Source organism: Rhineura floridana, chromosome 17 (genome assembly GCF_030035675.1).
Source record: "Rhineura floridana isolate rRhiFlo1 chromosome 17, rRhiFlo1.hap2, whole genome shotgun sequence".
Classification (NCBI taxonomy): Eukaryota; Metazoa; Chordata; class Lepidosauria; order Squamata; family Rhineuridae; genus Rhineura; species Rhineura floridana.
In genome coordinates, this window is record NC_084496.1 from 24,593,297 (window position 1) to 24,612,679 (window position 19,383).

Here is a 19,383-nt window from a genome sequence, read left to right on the forward strand (position 1 = left end):
TCCGGGTGACCCGACCTGACTCAAAGTGATCTGAGACTGCCTCCATCTGACTCCAGCAAAGCCCAGACCCTCCCAAATTTGGTTTAGGATTCAGGCTTTGGCTGTATCTGGGACACAAAGTGCTAGATTACAGCCTTAGCCACATTTTCCTTTGTGACTCAGGACACTTATCTGATGCTATTAAGTATTACAACCACTACTGCATTATTGGAAGGAGAAAAGTCACATAATTTCCATCACTCACCAACTTCCATTCAAAATGCTGCTTTCAGCAAAAAATGTGATCAGGCTTAAGACAGAACCATTAAGAAATAACTGGGCCACGTTCCCGCTCCTCTAACACTTTACATTCACAACGTGGCAGCTTCTATTCGAGCCAGTTGTTTGCAAAGCTCTCAAGACCTGTAAAATGTCGTGTTTTTGGTTGGCAGAACAGTGCATTTTTACAACCCATAAATCCATCACCCTCCTCAATCTGAGGTGTGCAAAACGAAAGAGGCTTTTTGAGAAGTTAAGAAATCCACCTGGGAAACATTTAAGACAGGAAGGGCAGGAAAATCCAGAGCTAGATTTTTCTCCAGCTCTGCCAGAGATTCTATCTATAGCCTTTGGCAAGTCACTTAAGGCTTTTTCTCACAACGATTGCCTCAGCCGGCTTGGTCCTTTGCTTTTATTTTGTTTTCTGGGTTGCGTTGTCTTCTTATGGTTCTGTTGCTGTATTTATGGGTTTAGTGCCATCTTTGTACAAGGATGCTTTAAAAAGAACAGGTACGACAGATCTCTCCCCCCTCCCCCAAGGAACTTACAATCTAAAATAAACACAAGGAAACAAGAGAAGGAAGAGGATGCAGAAACGGGTAGACAGGAGAAGAATGTACAATTATTCCAATTCAATGTCCTTGGGCTTAGTGACAATAAGGTTCTCTGGGCTGTATCCAACAGAGACTTAAGTAAACATCCTGGCAGCACAAGGATTTCCACTTGGGCAACAGGGCTTCCCCCTTTCCCCCCCCCACTGCCCCCATATCTGTTCCAGGGGGTGTTCCAACCCTTTGAAGCGGATATGGGGAGGACACACACACGGAGAGGAGCAGGGGGAAATCCCGTTGCACAAGCAGAAATGGTTGCACTGACATGACAAGTGCATTGAATACTCTGTTCCTTTGGTCTGTACATCCCGTTAGAGTTATGGAATGGAACAGTAGAGCCAACCTGCACATCACAGGCTGTATGTCCCATGTTCAGAGGTGAGTGCCATTGCTGTCATTGCCAAAATGGCACCATGCACACTAGGGTCACGTTCAATTTCTCTAAGATTCTCGTTTTCTGCACTCTTCAGTTCAGTTCACCAACTTGCCACATCCGTTTGCAAATTCTTCTTTTCAAAAGTCCTCGTGGAAATTTGTCAGCATTTTAGTGCAAACTTCTCCAAAAATACACATTTTTAAATGCAATCTCCCTAAAATGCATACTTCTGCAAGCATTTTTTCCCAAAATGCTGCATTTTAGTATCCCGTTTTCTCCAATTTGTGCATTTTTATTCCTGTTTTACATTGTCTATGCATTTTTCTACACACTGCATTACTGGAGATCTGCACTGCAAAATCCAGAGAATTTGCGTTGTTTCAGATAGTGTGAATTAGATAAATTTACCTTTAAATGTGGATCGAATTTCTCCTCTATCCTTATCCACACACAAGAGGAAGGTATCAGCTGGTTTAGGGAAAACCCCAAGACTTGCAAAAGTGCAGAGAGAGGAAGAGGAATGAGGAGTGGTGGGGGAGAGACCCCAAACAGCCAATGAGAACAAAGGATAATGAGTGGGCCTGGAATGCTAACTGATGGTTGGAAGGAGAAGCAGAACACTGGCTGGGGGTGGTGGAATGGAGCATTTTGAAAGAAGGCGTAGCTAGCTGGCTAGTTGGGACACTGAACAGCAGCATTCCATACTGTAACATTTTGTTGCAGTTCCATCTGTTGCAAAGAGTGAGGAAGTAGAATTCTGGGCTGTCCCATGTCAGAGAATGCAGGTGGAGTTTTTTTCTTGTTGAGTGCTCGCTCACAGAAAAATACTCCCTGCATGTCGGAAGCTAATCCTTCAGGAGAAAAGGCCCTCTCCTGTATGGGGTGTTTTACTACATACAGAGAGGTTTTGACTCATCACAACCTGAAGTGGTACAGCTCAGGATTGTACCAACTCATTCTGTGAAATGGGGAAAACTGCTCTCCATTCCATTAATATTTGAGGTACGTGATTAGGGGGCATCAATAAAGGTTTGTGCAGCCACAAATGGCATGACAAAAGAGGATAGAAGGCAAGTTTCCTCCTTTCATCATACTAGGTATTGAGGGCTATATATTGAGGCTGATGGATGGTAGGTTCATCGCAGACATCAACTGGCCTTTGAAGGAAGGGCCACAGCCCAGGGTAGAGCATCTGCTCTCCATGCAGAAGGTCCCAGGCTCAATCCTTGGCAGCTCTAGGTCGTGCTGGGAATGTCCCTTGCCTGAATGCCTGGAGAACCGCTGCCAGTCAGTGTAGCCAGTGCTGAGCTAGATGGATCAATCGACTGGCTCAGTATAAAGCAACACTTCCTATGTTCCCTTCAGTAATTTTTGTCCCATTTACTGGACCAAAGTTAGAGCAGATTAAATTATGGAGGATTTGAAAGGGTTTTATTCTTTTGGTGTTTTGTAATATTGATAGATAGGTGGGCCCTACTTGTAGGCTTCCCAGTGGGGCATCTGGTTGGCCACTATGAGAACAGGATGATGGACTAGATGGGCCGCTGGTATGCTCCAGCAGCCGGGCTCTACTTGCGTTCTTATTATAACCCTCAATCTAGGGCATGTGTACTAGAAAGTGCTCAAAAGTATAAACAGCTTGTAAGGCTCTTCCATAAGCTGCTAATTTCACTCCTGGAGATGCTTTTCCACTCACTTTTTTGCTTCTGTCTTGCATTTGCAGAATCTCAGAGTCCGCACAACAGGGGGCACAGAGTTTTTCACCCGCTCAGCCACCAGGTTCAAGGGTGCCTTAGCACAGAAGTTCATGTTTGTGGACGGGGACAAAACCATGTGTGGCTCCTACAGGTACATGTCTTCCTAGCAGCCCTCCTTTAGAGACCAACAGGGAATTTGCTGTATTGCCCACTGCTTTTGATAAGGAACTCAGTGTAACTCAAAGTCTTGCATTACTTCTACGGCAGACATTTATCCAGTGAATTCAAGAAGTCACGTGGACTTTTTTGTGCTGGCTTTGGAAAATGTGGGCAGAAGTGGCTCACTGCATGAAGCGCAGCCACACCCGCTTCCTGGGAGGGAGAGAGGGAGGGCCGGAGTGATCAGCATGGTGCAAGAGTGCCAGATTGGCTCCACTGGCGGGTTTACACTGCACCAACCTCCCCACCCCCTCACCCTTTCCTCTCTTCCTCCTCGCAAGCAACAGTAACCCACCTGCCAGGGAGCTCCCAAAGCCATAGCTTGCAAGTCAACAAGAAGCCATGACTTCACGTTGTTGCCAGAAAACAGACCATGGTTAATCTTCTGGGCTGGGATTGCACATTCAAACAAATCATAGTTAGGCCAAACAACTATGATTGGCCACTGTAAAACAAGATGCTGGACTAGAAGGATCCCTGGCCTGATCCAGCATGTTCTTCTTATGTTCTTAAAACATGGTTTGGCACTATATGCAAACTAGGTCACAGAGTGGCAGGTTTCAGTAGACATCGTATTTTGCCAGCTTTTAAATTAAATACTTTATTTTAAAGCTTGAAAGAAAGAGATAAGATGTTAAGTCCAAAAATCATTCCTGGTTTGTTCCTATCCAGCTTCACCTGGTCTGCTGCAAGAACCGACAGGAATGTCATCTCAGTCCTCTCGGGACAGGTGGTAGAGGCATTTGACAAGCAGTTCCAGGAGCTGTACCTCATGTCTCGGGGGGTCAACCTGAAATCCATTCCCATGGATGAGGAGCCGGAGCCAGAGCCCGTGATCCTGCCGCTGCTTGCTCCCGTAAACCCACCCATCGTGAAGAAAATATTTAATCCCAAGTACGCCTTAGTCAAGGCAAAGAGTGCTGAGCAGATCACCAACAGCAAAGCAAGCAGCGACAAGAATATCACTGAACAACAAAAGGCGGAAGCAAAGAAGAAAGCCATCCCAGAAGGCCAGGTGTCTGAGAGGCCCAGTGACCTCATAGAGATAGCCCCACCTATCCACCCGGGGCTTCTAAACCTGGAAAAAGCCAACATGTTTGATTACCTGCCAACTTGGGTCGAACCTGACCCAGAACCCGGGAGCGAGATATTGGGCTACATCAACATCATCGACCCCAACATTAAAAACATTCAGCTGTCCCAAATGAACCGCATTAAGGTGTGCGACATCTCCCAGGCCAATGCCCAACGCAAGCAGATGCTCAAAGAGAAATCACAAGAGGCTAAATGGAGCGATGGCAATCAGCCTGCTGCTTCCTCTTCTCAACACCAGCCAGTTAGTGCCTCTCCCTCAGTCCAAACCCTGGAGACTCCTCCTAACCCTATAGCCAGCCCCACGGCAAAGACTCATGGAAGCCCAAAGAACGAAGAAATGTTTGCAACTTTGGCCAACAGTCAGCACTTGAAGAAACTGTCGGAAGCGCAACCTCAAGGTCAAACTGACAACAAGGGCTCTGCTCCTCCAGTTCCAAAGCCAAGGACGGTCCACGTGACAGACTTGATCTCCATGAAGACCGTACATACCAAGGAGGGAGCTGCCACAACGGAGGACCCCCAAACGCAGCCGCAGGGGACCGACAGTGCAGACAGAACTCTCAGTGAAAAACCCACACAGAGAAGGAGCAGCAATTTGAGCAGGCAGGCACCCATGTCAGAAGAAATAACTGCCTGCCCCATGAACGGGGTGCAAGGGGGCGAGGCCGAAGAGGAAGAGGACTCTGTAACATTAAGCGATCACGAGAGTGTGTCCGGCAGCTCTGCCAACCACAGCCGCTGCCACTCTGACGCATCCTCCGTCTCAGATGAGTATTTTGAGGTGAGAGACCACTCCGGGCTTCTGCGGAGGACCAATTCCGACTTCCTCTTCAATGGAGGCGGGCATAGCCCTCAGCACTCCCCTCACTTGCATAGGAAACTGAGTGAGCCTCATGTGAGCCGGGGGAGCTTCGCGAGTCCTCTGGGGAGCCCCCAGCCAATGCTAAGCATGGGTCTGGAGGAGGCCTGCCAGAGGAGAAGGAGGAGAAGCAACAACGTGGAGGAGATTAGGTGTGTTTTGGGAAGGGGCCGTAACCCGCATGCTTTACCCGACGGCTACATTACCTGTCCGAGCAATGCTCCACAGGTAGGATTATCTGCTGTAACCTATTATAACTTGTTGTACAGGTCTGTAAAATAACTCAGAAGGTCCTCTGGCATAAAGTACAGCTGGGATCTAAAATAAGGCTTAGACTTGAACCCAAGGCGTGATTGCTGCAATGATTGGAGTTGTCACATGACAGAGTCATACAATTTGTATTTTTCCCTGGCTGGGGCAGATGGGAAATGTAGTACAAAACATCTGGAGGATGTTACCAGATTGGGGAAGGCCGATATATAAACAAACTCCAGGGGTTCATGAAAGCCAGTTGGCCAAAAAGGTGGTGGGTAGGGATTCCGAAAGGGCAGAAGATTCAGAGAACTTCAGTCACAGGAAAGACAATCCTTGAGGTTACTGTTGCATGCTGTCTTTCTCAGTATTGAATATCTCCTCGCTAAACTGTACAAATCTTCAGTGTTTAACTTCTCTGGCCCTCTCATACGGAGGATCATAACAGATATATATTAATGGTGATCTCAGTTCTCCAAAGGCTGGTCCTTATGTCCTTACAAGAGGGAGGTTGCAGCACCCTGATATTTGCAGTAGTATAAATAAATACTAAGAAAAGCAAGTCCTCTGGTGGGGGGATTCCCCACCAAACATCCCAATGAGGACTGACCGTGTTCATTGGCCACAGGGGGCTGACTGACTGTTGTTTGGGGGGAGGGAGGAGCAGGTGGAGACAGAAAATCTGGTGGAAGAGACAAGGGTCTGCAGCATTCTGCAGATGAGGCCTCACTGCTGCAACAATGTGTTGCAGAAGCCACTTGTAATAATTTAATTTCATATCACCAGAGGCTATATGTCTGCCAGACTCTGAATTTTACCTCACGCCTTTGGTAGGCAATACCTGTCACATTACGTCTCCTCTTTCTCTCAGAGGTCTTGTGATTTGAAAATGGCTGCTCCATCCAAGTGTCTATGCCTCAGCCTTCTCCCTAGACCAGTGGTTCCCAACCTTTATGAGCACGGGACCCCCTTTATAAACTGAAAAAAAAATTGTGACCCCCTCCCCCCAGGGAGGCAGGCTGGCTGCCAGGAAGGAAGGGGGAAAGCAGCCTTTCTTTGCAGGCTTGCTTCTTTTTGCTTCACAAAAAGCCCTCTCCTCTCATTCTAAGTAAGGGCGTTGCCAGTAGCGGCAGTGCAAGGGGACGGGAATCAGTGATAGTAATCCCCTCTTCTTCCTGGTAGCTCCACCCTCAGCCTCCTTTGGCATCTGCCAGGTATTTTATAGGCAGATGCCTGCCCTTAGTGCGCCTGAAAGATGCTCTGGCGCTTCAGCAAAAGGCCTCCCCTCTCGTTTGGAGCAAGGGGGAGGTGTCATCTGCAACGGCAGTGGAAAGCAGACAGTGTCGAGGGAGTGAAGACTTTCTTAATAAAAATAATAATTCATTTCTTTACTGTTTACGGCCCCCTCTGGATTACTTCCCGGCCCCCAGGTTGGGAACCACTGCCCTAGACCATACATTTAAAGCATGCCTTCCCCCCAAGATTGCTGTTTGAGGAAAAACTGTCCCATGTTAAGGAATCTGAGAACAGCCCCAGACTTGGGCCACATCTGCATCATACATTTAAAGCACTATGAAACCACTTTAATAGTCATGGCTTCCCCCAAAGAATCCTGGGAAATGTAGTTTGTGAAGGGTGCTGAGAGTGGTTAGGAAGCTCCCTATTCACAGACTGACAGAGCTACAGTTCCCAGGGTGGTTTAACAATCAATCCTCCTGCCCAGGGAACTCTGGGAACTGTAGTTCTGGGAGGGGAATAAGGAGTCTCCTAACAACACTCAGCACCCTTAACAAGCTACACTTCCCAGTATTCTTTAGGGGAAGCCGTGACTGTTTAAAGTGGAACAGGACTTTCAATGTATGGCGCAGATGTGACTTTACTGTATTCCGGGCCTTTATTGTCCCAAAGCGCTGCAGCCTGATTACAAGAGCAATATGTGGATTTATCATCTATGCAAAACTGAGGCATGGCCCAGCCTGCCCACAGAAGCACACCCTTCTTAGCTGTGTTGTTGTCTCTCTGCTTTCCAAACACGGTCATCAAAAGCCTAAATGCTTGGGTACATTCTCACCTAAGAGCAGCACCACAAACAAGCTATAAAACAGGAAGGACAGCGTCTGTTTATCAACATTGCAGTGGCCTGTTTGGGGAATGTAAACCAAGGCTACCTTTCAACCAAGGCTGACCCAAGACATCCAGCTGCCTGAGTCAGGATGATAAATGGTGCCCCGCTCCCCAAGTCAAGGTTCAGAGTACTCAAGGCTGGCCACAGGCCTGGCGCTAGCAGTCAGCCAAACTGGGCACTGGCCGAGGGCTCCAAGTGCTCAGAAGGGCCCTCTCAAGCCCAACACAGCTGTGCTGACAGGGTCGGGTTTGCACACCAGCTAAGTAAGCTACAGCATAGGATCTTGGATTATGAGGGGCATCTAAATATCTTTTCTTCCCCAAGTTTTACCTAGCTGGTTAAAAAATAAATAGGCTTACTGCAAGATATCTGTTTCAGTTAGTTAGTTTTCAGTTGCACCCTCACCCATGCACCTGTATATATGCAAATATAATTTTATTATACTTTTATTATTTCTATTTTCTTTGCCCTTTCTGTTAGAATACTACACAGTTTCGGTAATGCTATGGGGCATGTCTTACTCTGGCTTTATGTGCCACCACTGACCATTCATCTTGCCAGGCTCCTGGAAGGCCATTTTAGTGGTAATTTCATAGATCTATAGCCAGGCCACTATATTTTGAGTAAAATTAGAATGGTAGACAGCCACAGCAGCTGGGAGCCAAGTTGGATGTCTTTCAAAACAAGCACTGCTGCCCACCTCCTGCTAAAATTCTGCTTAGGGGCCTGGCGAGGAAGGCAGTAAGTGGTGATGCTACTGTGGCAGTAGCAGGGGAGAAAGCGAGGCCACATTGGGGGGGGGGGCTTCAGTGGCACCATGCTAAGGGCCCCCTGAATTATGGCCCTGGCCAACCAAGTTATTTTTGCACCTGAGACGGAAAATCCCACAAGTGCTTTTCCCTGTGAGTAAAACGGCAGTAATAACAAATGTGAGTTATAATAACAACCTGTGAGTTGCTGGCTTTTCATAACCCCAGAATCAACTGCCTGAGGCAACCACCCCATTCTGCCTAACCAGAGAGTCGGCCCTGCTTTCAACCAAAGTTGGGCCCACGAGATGGCTTACAGCGTGAAAACCGTCTCTCCTAGGCCTGCCCCAATCGGTCTAACAAGAATGGAGCACCCTACATTTAGACAGGAGCTGCATTTGCACATAACATGGGTAGAGCAACCCAATTCAGGGGAAGCTGGTAGAAGGGGTGCCGGCGGAGGGGGTGCCAGCGGAGAAGGAGCCGGCAGAAAACTCTGCGGCATCCATTTCCCATTGGGGAGCTGCTGGGATGGCAAAATGTTGGCTCAGCTGGGAGCTGTGCACATGAACAGAAATGAAAAGGCCAGCTCTCATAAATACCCCTACCGATGAGTAAGCACTCCCCATTGACTTCAATTATAATTATTTTCTTAGACCAACCTTTTTCTTGGCATAACTTTGACCCAGATTGGGACCAGCAGGAGCACTTTGAATGGGAATTGGAAGTTGCATAAGCCCCTCAGCCCCTCCCCTGACATGCCCCCAGAACACCCTTTTCTGGGCCTTATGCCAGCTTCCATGGGCGCCCCCTCTGCTGGGCTGGGCTTCCCCGGAGGACCTCTGGCTGAGCTGGCAGAGTCCCAACTCTGCCAGGGCTCAGCCAGGACAAGGGGCTTCTGCTGGTGGAGCTGGGGCTTCTGCTGGTGGAGCTGGGACCCTGATGGCTCAACCGGGGGTTTCCACACCCAACTCCCGTCAGCCCTGTGTAAATACAAGTTGGATTATGCCCTATGCCATGATTTGTTTTAACCATGATTTGTTCAACCAACAACGATGAGCCGGCTCATAGACAAGCAAACAAGCCATGACTTGTTTCTCCAAAGCTTGGCTTGTTTTCCAGCTCTCCTGCCTCTCAGCTTGGTGAGCATCTGGGGCAGGATGGTCAAACTATGGTTAAGCAAACCTGTTTGGACATAATATCAAACCAAAGTTAAAACAAGCCAAAGTTCATAAGCCAACAACAAACCATGGCTTCATGTTGTGATTTGTTGCCAGAAAACAAGCAATGGTTAGGCTGGGTTTGAACAGTCAAACACAGCAGACTTTGGCTAAATAATCAACGGCTTATCATTCTGCATCAACCAGGCCATAGCAAAGTTTCCATTATCAGGACAAAGATCCATCCAATAAGATCAGGACAAAGATCCATCCAATGTGACATCTGTTTGCCCTCAATGGTCAGCCAAAAGCCTTCAAAAAGAAAATTAACAGGCTACAATTCTTTCTCCCTTACTTGCCTCTGATATTCTGGAGTACACTTCCTCCAAATCTGGAGGTTCCATTTAGCTATCAGGCCTAATAAACCTATTCTCATTGAATTTGTCTAATCCCCATTTAAAGCCATCACCTGCTCTTGAAGCCAGGAACTTCAGACATTATTTATATATTATGCAATTAAATACTTTATCTTGTCAGTCCTGAACCTACTGCTGATCCATTTCACTGACTGACCCTGAATCCCAGCGGTACGAGAGAGGCAGAAAAACGTCTCTCTGGCTATTTCCTCCAAGCCACACAGAATTTTTCTGTTCTTCTTTTGTTTTCCACATTAGCTTTCAGAGCACAATCCTAAACTGCTTTGAACTTGAGCTGCACTTAAGGGGGGCAAGGTTTTTTTCCCCCCATAATGCAAGGAAGGCTTTGTTTGTTTATTTATTTCATAATGCAAGGGTTGCTTTTAGCAGCTCTCAAACCATTGGCTAGCCTCCTGTGCAGTTCACAATCCTTTGAATGGGTTTACACCAGGGGATATCTCTTACAGACTTAGGGATGGGTGAGAAATTCAGTTATGAGAAACTATCTAATTCATACTTTGCAAACCAAGACAAGGTCTGAAACACAGCTGTCCTTTGAAATCGGCACTTTTCAGAATTTTGCTGTGCTATTCTCCAGCCAAACGATGCGCACGGAAATGCATATAAGGGGAAAGTGGGTATAAAAATGCACGTATTTGTGAAAATAAGACACAGAAATGCATTATATTCGGGGAAATTGCTTATAAAATGTGTATATTAGTCAAAGCTGCACACAAAAATACATTTACTAAGAGAAATTTGCACTAAAATGCTGGTGAATTTTCGTGACAATATTTTTTAAAAATGCTAACTGCTGTGGAAATGTGGGGAGCTGAATTCAAGACTGGAAACATGAGAAATGAGAAATGGAGAGAGTTGAAATGGACAAGTTTGTCCGTCCTGACGTAGATTGTACCCTTACTTCTGCTCAGGAGGTTTGCAAGCTATAGGTGATGTATGAACTGAGTCTTCTGGATGAGAGGAAGGTTAACTGAGCCAAGCACGACATATTGTCTGTCTGCACTTGGCCACTTAAGATGTTGATGATATTTTCAACTCACCTTCCCTTACCCAGGGGCCGGTAGAATTTTGCAAGGCTGGGTGTGCCAATGCCTTTGAAGTCCTGACACAACGGCGTACCCTGAGCTGGCGTGTGATAATTTACTGGGTCAGGCTGGTTTCTGTTATGCTTGCAAGGAGCTTAAATAGACTAAGTATTTCAAAGTGCTCTGATGAGGCGCCCACTGTGGCAAAGAGCACAAGGGGCCCTTTTAAAATCACCAGTGACGCAAGCCCTACCAAATGTCTTTTCTTTCATTGTCTGTGTTTTTTGTTATTTCCATTTCTTTACATATTATATGCTTCCCGCTGTTCCCATATATAAGGTGAGAAACTTATGGTCCTGTTTTACCGAACCTTCCATATAATTCAATAGGCAGATCCCCCTTTACTTTATTTTTTTTAAAAAACAAAATAAAAATAAAACTCTGTTACTGTTGAATTTCCAACAATTACATTTTTCAATGCTTTTAAAAAGAGGACTGAACAAAATCATGGAGGATGGATCTATCCATGGCTATTAGTCATGGTGGCTAAATAGAACCTCCAGGTTCAGAGACAGTCTACCTCTGAATATCAATTTGTGAGAAGAGGGCTCTTGTTGGTTCCCGCCCACCCCGTGTGCCTCTTGAGCTTTAGAAAACAGTAAGGATTTGGTCTTGGACATTTCTTGTTCGGTGTTACCGCAACTTACCTGGATACAGGATCCGGCTGATCATTCCCGGCATGATGATGAGAATCATGGGCAGCATTTTTAAATAGCTGGCTAGGATAGACCCTGCCTTGGCATGGCTGAGGTTCTTTGCAGAGAGAGACCTTTGGACAATCACCTGCAAGAAAGCAAGAATGAGACAAGGTTGTACCTGCAGGAGTGGGGAACCTCTTTTAAGCCCAAGGGCCACATACACTTCTAGGTGACCTTGGGGGGCACATGCCAGGGATGGGCAGGGCTAGAAGCAAAAGGGGCAGAGCAACAAATGCTAAATTTACCTTTCTACAAGGCTAGTTTCTGCACTCATGCACACCCCTCTTTATCCTCCATCCAGACAAGCAAGAGGCATTATCAGAGATCAAGGATGCATTCCAGCTAAGCAAGGGCCCTCCAGGAGGGTGCACAGCAAGGCTGATGAGGGGCGTGGCCTGGGGAGAAGGGGTATAGCCTGGGGAGAGTCCCAAGGGCTAGACTGAGAGGCCTGAAGGGCCACATTTGGCCCCAGACCTGGGGTTCCCCATCCCTGATGTACTGAAAGGGATGGCGGTTTGCCTTGGCACAGCAAATGCACAGCCTAATCTGCCTATCATCAAAGATGAACCCAAAAGCAGTTCCTACAAAATAAACATTAACACCAGCAAAATCAGTAAAACGCCATAAAGTACAATTAAAACATCCGTAACAGTCAGTCATACTTCCATTCAATTTATTTAACAAGGGTGAGAGCAGTATCTCAGTGGCATGCAGAAGGTCTCATGTTCAATCCCCAGCATCTCCAGGAAGGACTGGCAATGTCCTCTGCCTGATACCCTGAAGAACTGTTGCCAGCCAGTGAATATAATGCTGGCCTAGACAGATCAAGGGTTTAACTCAGTATAAGGCAGCTTGCCAGGGGAGTGGGGCGCAGCTTAGTGGCCAATAGGGATGGGGAGAAATTCAATCCAGTTCACGTTTAAAGCTGAATTTATTAAATTCGCACTTTCCAAAACAATATGAGAACCGAAACACAGCCATCCTTCAAAATTTGCACTTATCCAAAATTCGTTATGTGGTTCTCCAATCAAAAATGTTTACAAAAATGCATAAATTAGGGAAACTGTATATAAAAATGAAAATGTTAGTAGAAACAATATACAAAAATGCATTCGATTAGGAGGAATTGCTTGCAAAAATGTGTACATTAGTCAAAACTGTAGACAAAAATGTGTTTATTAGGAGAAATTTGCACTAAAATACAGAAGAATTTTTTTAAAAATCACAAGTTGCTGCAGAAATGTGGAGAACCAAATTTAGGAAGTGAGAAACTGACAGACCCAAAACAAGCAAATCCTTCAGTCCCTAGCGGCAGAGTATCTGCTTTGCATGAAGAAGGGTCCAGGTTCAGTCCATGGCTTCTCCAGGTAGAGTGGGGAGAAACTCCTGTCTGAAACCCTGGAGAGCCACTGCCAGTCAGTGTCGACAATACTGAGCTAGATGGACCAGTGGTCTGACCCCCGAACAAGGCAGCTTCCTATATTCTATGAATGGGCACCTAATTCCAACAGCCCTGCATACAGTATTTTTAGTACTGTCTCTCAATTAAAGAAAGCTTCCTTGATTTATCGTTTGAGTCTTCATCGATGGGGAAGACGCAATTTTAACCCTACTTACCTGAGAGTAAGCCCCATTGAATCCAATACAACTTATTCTGAGTAAGCATGATTAGGATTGCACTGTAAATTGGCATCTGAATTAAGACAATGTCCTAAAGCAAATGATGATGATGCAGACTCTTTATTTTTAGATTAAGTATGTTTGTGTCATAGCAGGCATCATCATAGAGAGACATTCCCTTCTGTGCAGGGGGGGGGGCTTTTAAGATGGCATCTGCCAGCTGCAGTTAATATTAACTGCTTCCATTAAAAATTAAATCTGCTGCCAAATTAATCAGGGCACCTGGTTTAATCAAAGGGTTTACACACACACACACACACACACACACACAGAGAGAGAGAGAGAGAGAGAGAGAGAGAGAGAGAGAGAGAGAGAGAGAGAGAGATCTAACCGATTGGTTGCAGCCTTTATTATTTGTCATCAAAGCTGCTGAACCTGTATGCAAGTGGTTACCAACAGTCAATTTCCCTAATTATTTTTCAGCAAGCCTGCTGATCCTGCATGCAAGTAATACTTAGCAGTAGCTTCCCACTATTTATTCAACAGGGCCAGTTATACGTTTATTTATTTATTTATTCATTTATTTATTAAATTGATATGCTGCCCTTCCTCCCAGAAGGAGCCCAGTGTGGCAAACAAAAACACTAAACACTCTAAAACATCTTAAAAACAAAAGACCTTTCAAAATATATTAAAACATCTTCAAAAGCATATTAAAAAATCTTTAAAAGCATCTTTTTTAAAAAACAACAGCTTTTAAAATATCTTTAAAAGCAGTTGCAACACAGACGCAGACTGGGATAAGGTCTTTACTTAAAAGGCTTGTTGAAAGGCTTGTTTATAAAATCAATATAGGCAGGGCTGAGGACACTTGACATTAAACATTTTTAAATATGCTAGGTCTATGACTTCCTTTATGGAATCAATCCATCTCTTATTTGGCCTTCCTGTTTTTCTACTCCCTTCTGTTTTTTCCATCATTATTGTCTTTTCCAGTGAATCACGTCTTCTCATGATGTGTCCAAAGTATGATAACCTCAGTTTCATCATTTTAGTGTCTAGTGACAGTTCTGGTTTAATTTTTTTCTAACACCCAATTATTTGTCTTTTTCGCAGTCCATGGTATGCACAAAACTCTTCTCCAACACATTTCAAATGAGTTGATTTTTCTCTTATCTGCTTTTTTCACTGTCCAACTCTCACATCCATATATAGAGATCGGTAATACCATAGTCTGAATGATCCTGACTTTAGTGTTCAGTGATACATCATTGCATTTGAGGACCTTTTCTAGTTCTCTCATAGCTGCCGTCCCCAGTCCTAGCCTTCTTCTGATTTCTTGATTTTGGTTAAGGACTGTGCCGAAGTATTGATAATCCTTGACAAGTTCAATGTCCTCATTGTCAACTTTAAAGTTACATAAATCTTCTGTTGTCATTATTTTAGTCTTTTTGATGTTCAGCTGTAGTCCTGTTTTTTCACGAGGATTTTTTTTAACATATGCACACATACAGACAAATTGCTGAAAAAATGTGAAGAACTGAATTTGAGATTGTAAAAATGAGAAACGTAGAGATGCAAAATTGACAAATCCTTCCATCCCTAGTTCAGAATATGGAACATTTCTGAACTTCCCTTCTAAAACAGGTGAAGGGTATTTTAGACCACAGAAGTGATTGGCTGGTGATTAATATTAAGGGGGAAAGATTTAAAGCTCAGAATGGGCAGGCAGGTGACTTGGTGACTTGTGAGTAAAGCCTGGGAGGGTTTGTTTTAACAGACAATGAGTGCATGGATCCTGCTTTGAAGATGACGTGGGTGTCTGAGCATTCCTAGTTTATGCTGCTTACAAAAGCCTGCCTTGTCCACATTTGTATATTTTGCCACTTTGCTCTTTGCATGCAGGACTCAGCATGTTGGTGACCCTCCCAAGGTTCATCTGAAAGCTGAAGGCTGCAATCTTTTGCAGCATTACAAGGGAGTAAGTCCCATTGAACACAGTGGGACTCACTTCCAAGTAAACATGCATAGGATCGGGCTGTAAGGCTTGTGGTGGCAAGCTCATATGCACAGTCTCCTGTCCTAGAAACAAAACCCAGACAATGATGCTGGCAGCTGGTGATAGGAATCTTAGGAACATAGGAAGCTGTTTTACCTAAGCCAGATGAATGGGCCATCACTTTTCACTAACAACCATGCATTTTTGTACACATTCTTTGGTTGGAGAACTGCATGGCAAAGTCAGGAGAAGTGTGACTTTCAAAGTAGAGCTGTGTTTCCATTTGGGAAGGGTGAATTTGGTAGGCTTGCATTAAATACAAACCAAATTAATTTCTCCCCCAACTCTAGTCCCAGAGCAAAAAGAATGGGCAGGCAATGGAGTACTCTGATGAACACGTAGGAAGAGAATTCATAGGCAAGGCAAGTCTAGCTTAGGCCTTACTGGAAGATCAAAAACTCAGGAGAACAGGATCCTTCATCTCTCTAGTACATTCACATCTCTCTCCTCCCTCCCTGGCTTCTTCATTTTGCAAACAACCTTCAAATCTCTGATTATTATCAGCATGTGGATTTTGTTGCTAGAACAGGAGATGCCACATAGTAAACAGGGCAGACCTTTTCTTCCTACAAAATCTCAGCAACAGCCTTACAGTCTAAACCTGTGCGTGTTTATCTGGAAGTTAAATTCCATACCTGGACTTGCTCCTTTGCAACGATGCACAGGACTGCAGCTTTGAAACTCCCAGATAAAACTGATGTTATCTATATTGTATTTGTTGAGCTTGATGCACACTGCTGAGAGGCAGTTGTAATTCACCGGTGTATACATTGGGAAAATCATCACCATTATCAACATCAGGAAGGTTGTCACCATACTGATTTCCAACTGCAAATAAAAGAACATGTACACACACAAGGAATGTGGCAATATTAAAATGTAGGTGAAGAAGAGACTTTTGCAAGCCAAGGGATGCTCAGACACCCTCATCATCTTCAAAGCAAAGCATAGCTGCTCATTAAAGTGAACTCGCCCAGGTCTTACTCACAGGGCTATTACGCTATCGCCCGCATGGCACAGAAGAGGAAAACTAACTATTCCGATTTCCTTTGCTCACATCTGATGAGCAGGGAAAATGCTGAGAGCGAATATTGATGACACTCCTGCAGACCCCATGACTCAGCAGAAGTGAGTCACCCCTGCTTGCTGCATGAACGGGCAACACCAGCCCTGCCTGGGCTTTTTTCCTGGCAAAGAAGTGTATCTCAGATGATTCACAACATGCCACTCTGGCGGGAAGGGTGAAATGGGGATCTTTGCAGTCACAGATAAGTCCTGATGTTAGAGAAATGGGGAGGACCCACTAATTTCACAATACCCTTATACAAATCTATGATGCTGCCACATTTGGAATAAATGTGTACAGTTCTCATTGTCCTGTCTCAAAATAAATGGACTTTGTAGAGCTGGGAATCAAGATCCTCCGTGGCGCAGAGTGGTAAGCGGCGGTAACGCAGCCGAAGCTATGCTCACGGCCGGAGTTTGATTCCAACAGAAGGAGGAAGTCGAATCTCCGGTAAAAGGGGTCAAGGTCCACTCAGCCTTCCATCCATCCGTGGTCAGTAAAATGAGTACCTGGCATATGCTGGGGGGTAAAGAAAGGCCGGGGAAGGAACTGGCAATCCCACCCCATATAAACGGTCTGCCTAGTAAACGTCGCAAGACGTCACCCTAAGAGTTGGAAACGACTCGCACTACAAGTGCGGGGACACCTTTACCTTTTAGAGCTGGGAAAGAAGCAGGACATGGCAACCCAAATGATCAAGGAGGCTGGAACAACTTCCCTTTGAGAAAAGGTTACAGAAGGGGAAGGTTGTTTAGAAGAAAAGTGACTAAAGGATGGGGTGGACAGCAGGGGTGTAGTTGTCTGGGGTCTCTGGGGGTCTTAGACCCCTTCCTTTTCGGGAGCAGGGTCCCATCAGGATCCCTTGGTCCTCAGCATTCTATGAGCCAATCAACATGAAAGGAGAATGTATTGCCACTGAGAAGAGTCTTCTAACAAGATCCCTTGTCCTCTCTTGCTGATTGAAGCCAGAAAGAAGGTGAGTCAGCCACTGAGAAGGCTCTTCTAAGTAGCTAACACTCTCACCTTCCATGCCTATTGGCTCCTAGGGACGTATTTTGTTGTGGGAGAAAGCATTAACAAGGATCTGATTCTCAACCCAGCAGCAAAAAGAGGGGGAGCAGGATGTGGCTATTACTGTCATGAAGGGACCCTGCACTTCTGAATTTGCCACTCCACTACTGGTGGACAGCATCAAAGTTTAAATAATATTATGCCCAGTGTGGAGCAAGTAGATAGAGAGAATTCCCCATCACCACTCATAGTACTCATTTGGGGTTACCCAATGAAATCAGTACAGGCAGTAGATTCAGGACAGAGAAAAGGAACATCTTCCTTCACACAATGTGGAGATGGGGAGAAATTTGTCTCAGTTCACATTTTGTGAACCTACCTCATTTGCACTTCCCAAAACAATACATGAACCAAAATGCAGTCATCCTTTGAAATTCAGACTTCTCCAAATGTTGCAATAAGAACATAAGAAGAGCCTGCTGGATCAGGCCAGTGGCCCATCTAGTCCAGCATCCTGTTCTCACAGTGGCCAACCAGGTGCCTGGGGGAAGCCCACAAGCAGGACCCGAGTGCAAGAACACTCTCCCCTCCTGAGGCTTCCGGCAACTGGTTTTCAGAAGCATGCTGCCTCTGACTAGGGTGGCAGAGCACAGCCATCATGGCTAGTAGCCATTGATAGCCCTGTCCTCCATGAATTTGTCTAATCTTCTTTTAAAGCCATCCAAGCTGGTGGCCATTACTGCATCTTGTGGGAGCAAATTCCATAGTTTAACAGTTGTCCAGCCAAACATTTGTACAAACATGCACATATTATGAGAAAGTGTGCATTAAAATGTATGTATTAGTGAAACACACAAGAATGCATTATAGAAGGGGAAATTGTATGCAAAAATGTGTACTTTAGACAAAATTGTATACAAAAATGTATGTCTTGGGAGAAACATGCACTAAAACGCTCATGAATTCCCATGAGGACCTTTACACAAAAATTGCAGATTGATGCTAAAATGTGGCAAATTGAACTTAAGTTTGGGGGGGGGAATGAGAAACTGAAATTAATAGATTTTTCAGTTCCTGACACAACGAACAATTAGCTTGAGGAATTTGCTGCTATTGAGATGTGGCGGTGGCTGCTAACTTAGATGGCTTTAGCCAGGGATTAGACAAATTCATGGAAGAGAAAGAGGTCTATCAATTAATTAGCCATTCATGATTGGCTATAGAGGACCTCCAGGTTCAGAGGCAGTGTTTCGCTGATAAGGTTGGAAGGGTCTGTCGATTTCACTTCTCCCCTTTCTCATGTTTCCAGTTCAGTTCTCCACACTTCTGCAGCAATTTGTGATTTTTCTTTTTTCTTTATGAAAATTCATCAGCATTTTAGTGCAATTTTCTCCTAAGAATCCCATTTCCATAGGCAGTTTTGACTAAGGAACACATTTTAGCAATTTCCCCTGATATAATGCATTTTTTACATTATTTTCATTAATACGTTTGTTTCCCCTAACATATGCATTTTTGTAAACATTCCTTTGCAAAAGTCTGTATGTTAGGAGAAAATCGCACTACAATGCAGATAAATTTTCATGAGGACTTTAAAAAAAAATCAAAACTGACATGGAAAACTGAGAACTAAAAAAATAAGGAATTGAGGGAAACCAAAATGGACAGATTTGCACACCCATATCGTCTGTCCTCCATCCAGGCAAGCAAGAGGCATGATCACAGTTCAAGTACACCGTCCAGTTGGGCAAAAGCACTCAAGCAGAGTGTGGCTTCTGGTGAGGGTATGGCCTACAGACAGTCCAGGACAGAGGGCTAAATAGTGTGGCAGAGAGCTGCATTTGGTCCCTGGGCCTGAGGCTTCCCACCCCTGAGATAAGCCCAGAATCATGGTTTGTTCTGCACACTGGAGAAAGACAAAATGGCTCAGATCGGTGCATTCACAGAAAGTCATTCATTAAGCTTCGCCACACTGTGTGAGAAAGGGCCAACATAAGGCCTCTCAC

The 19,383-nt window shown here is 45.0% G+C and overlaps 1 protein-coding gene across 1 annotated transcript in view; it reads left to right on the forward strand.

Annotated features, from left to right (window-relative positions):
* The window catches only part of FAM83G (family with sequence similarity 83 member G), a 50,410-nt gene that overhangs the window by 26,478 nt on the left and 4,549 nt on the right, over window positions 1–19,383 (forward strand). Inside the window, exons 3-4 of the mRNA XM_061600233.1 lie at window positions 2,969–3,093; window positions 3,834–5,267. Of these exons, the coding sequence (XP_061456217.1) occupies window positions 2,969–3,093; window positions 3,834–5,267 (1,559 nt within the window). The remainder of the gene's footprint in view (window positions 1–2,968; window positions 3,094–3,833; window positions 5,268–19,383) is intronic.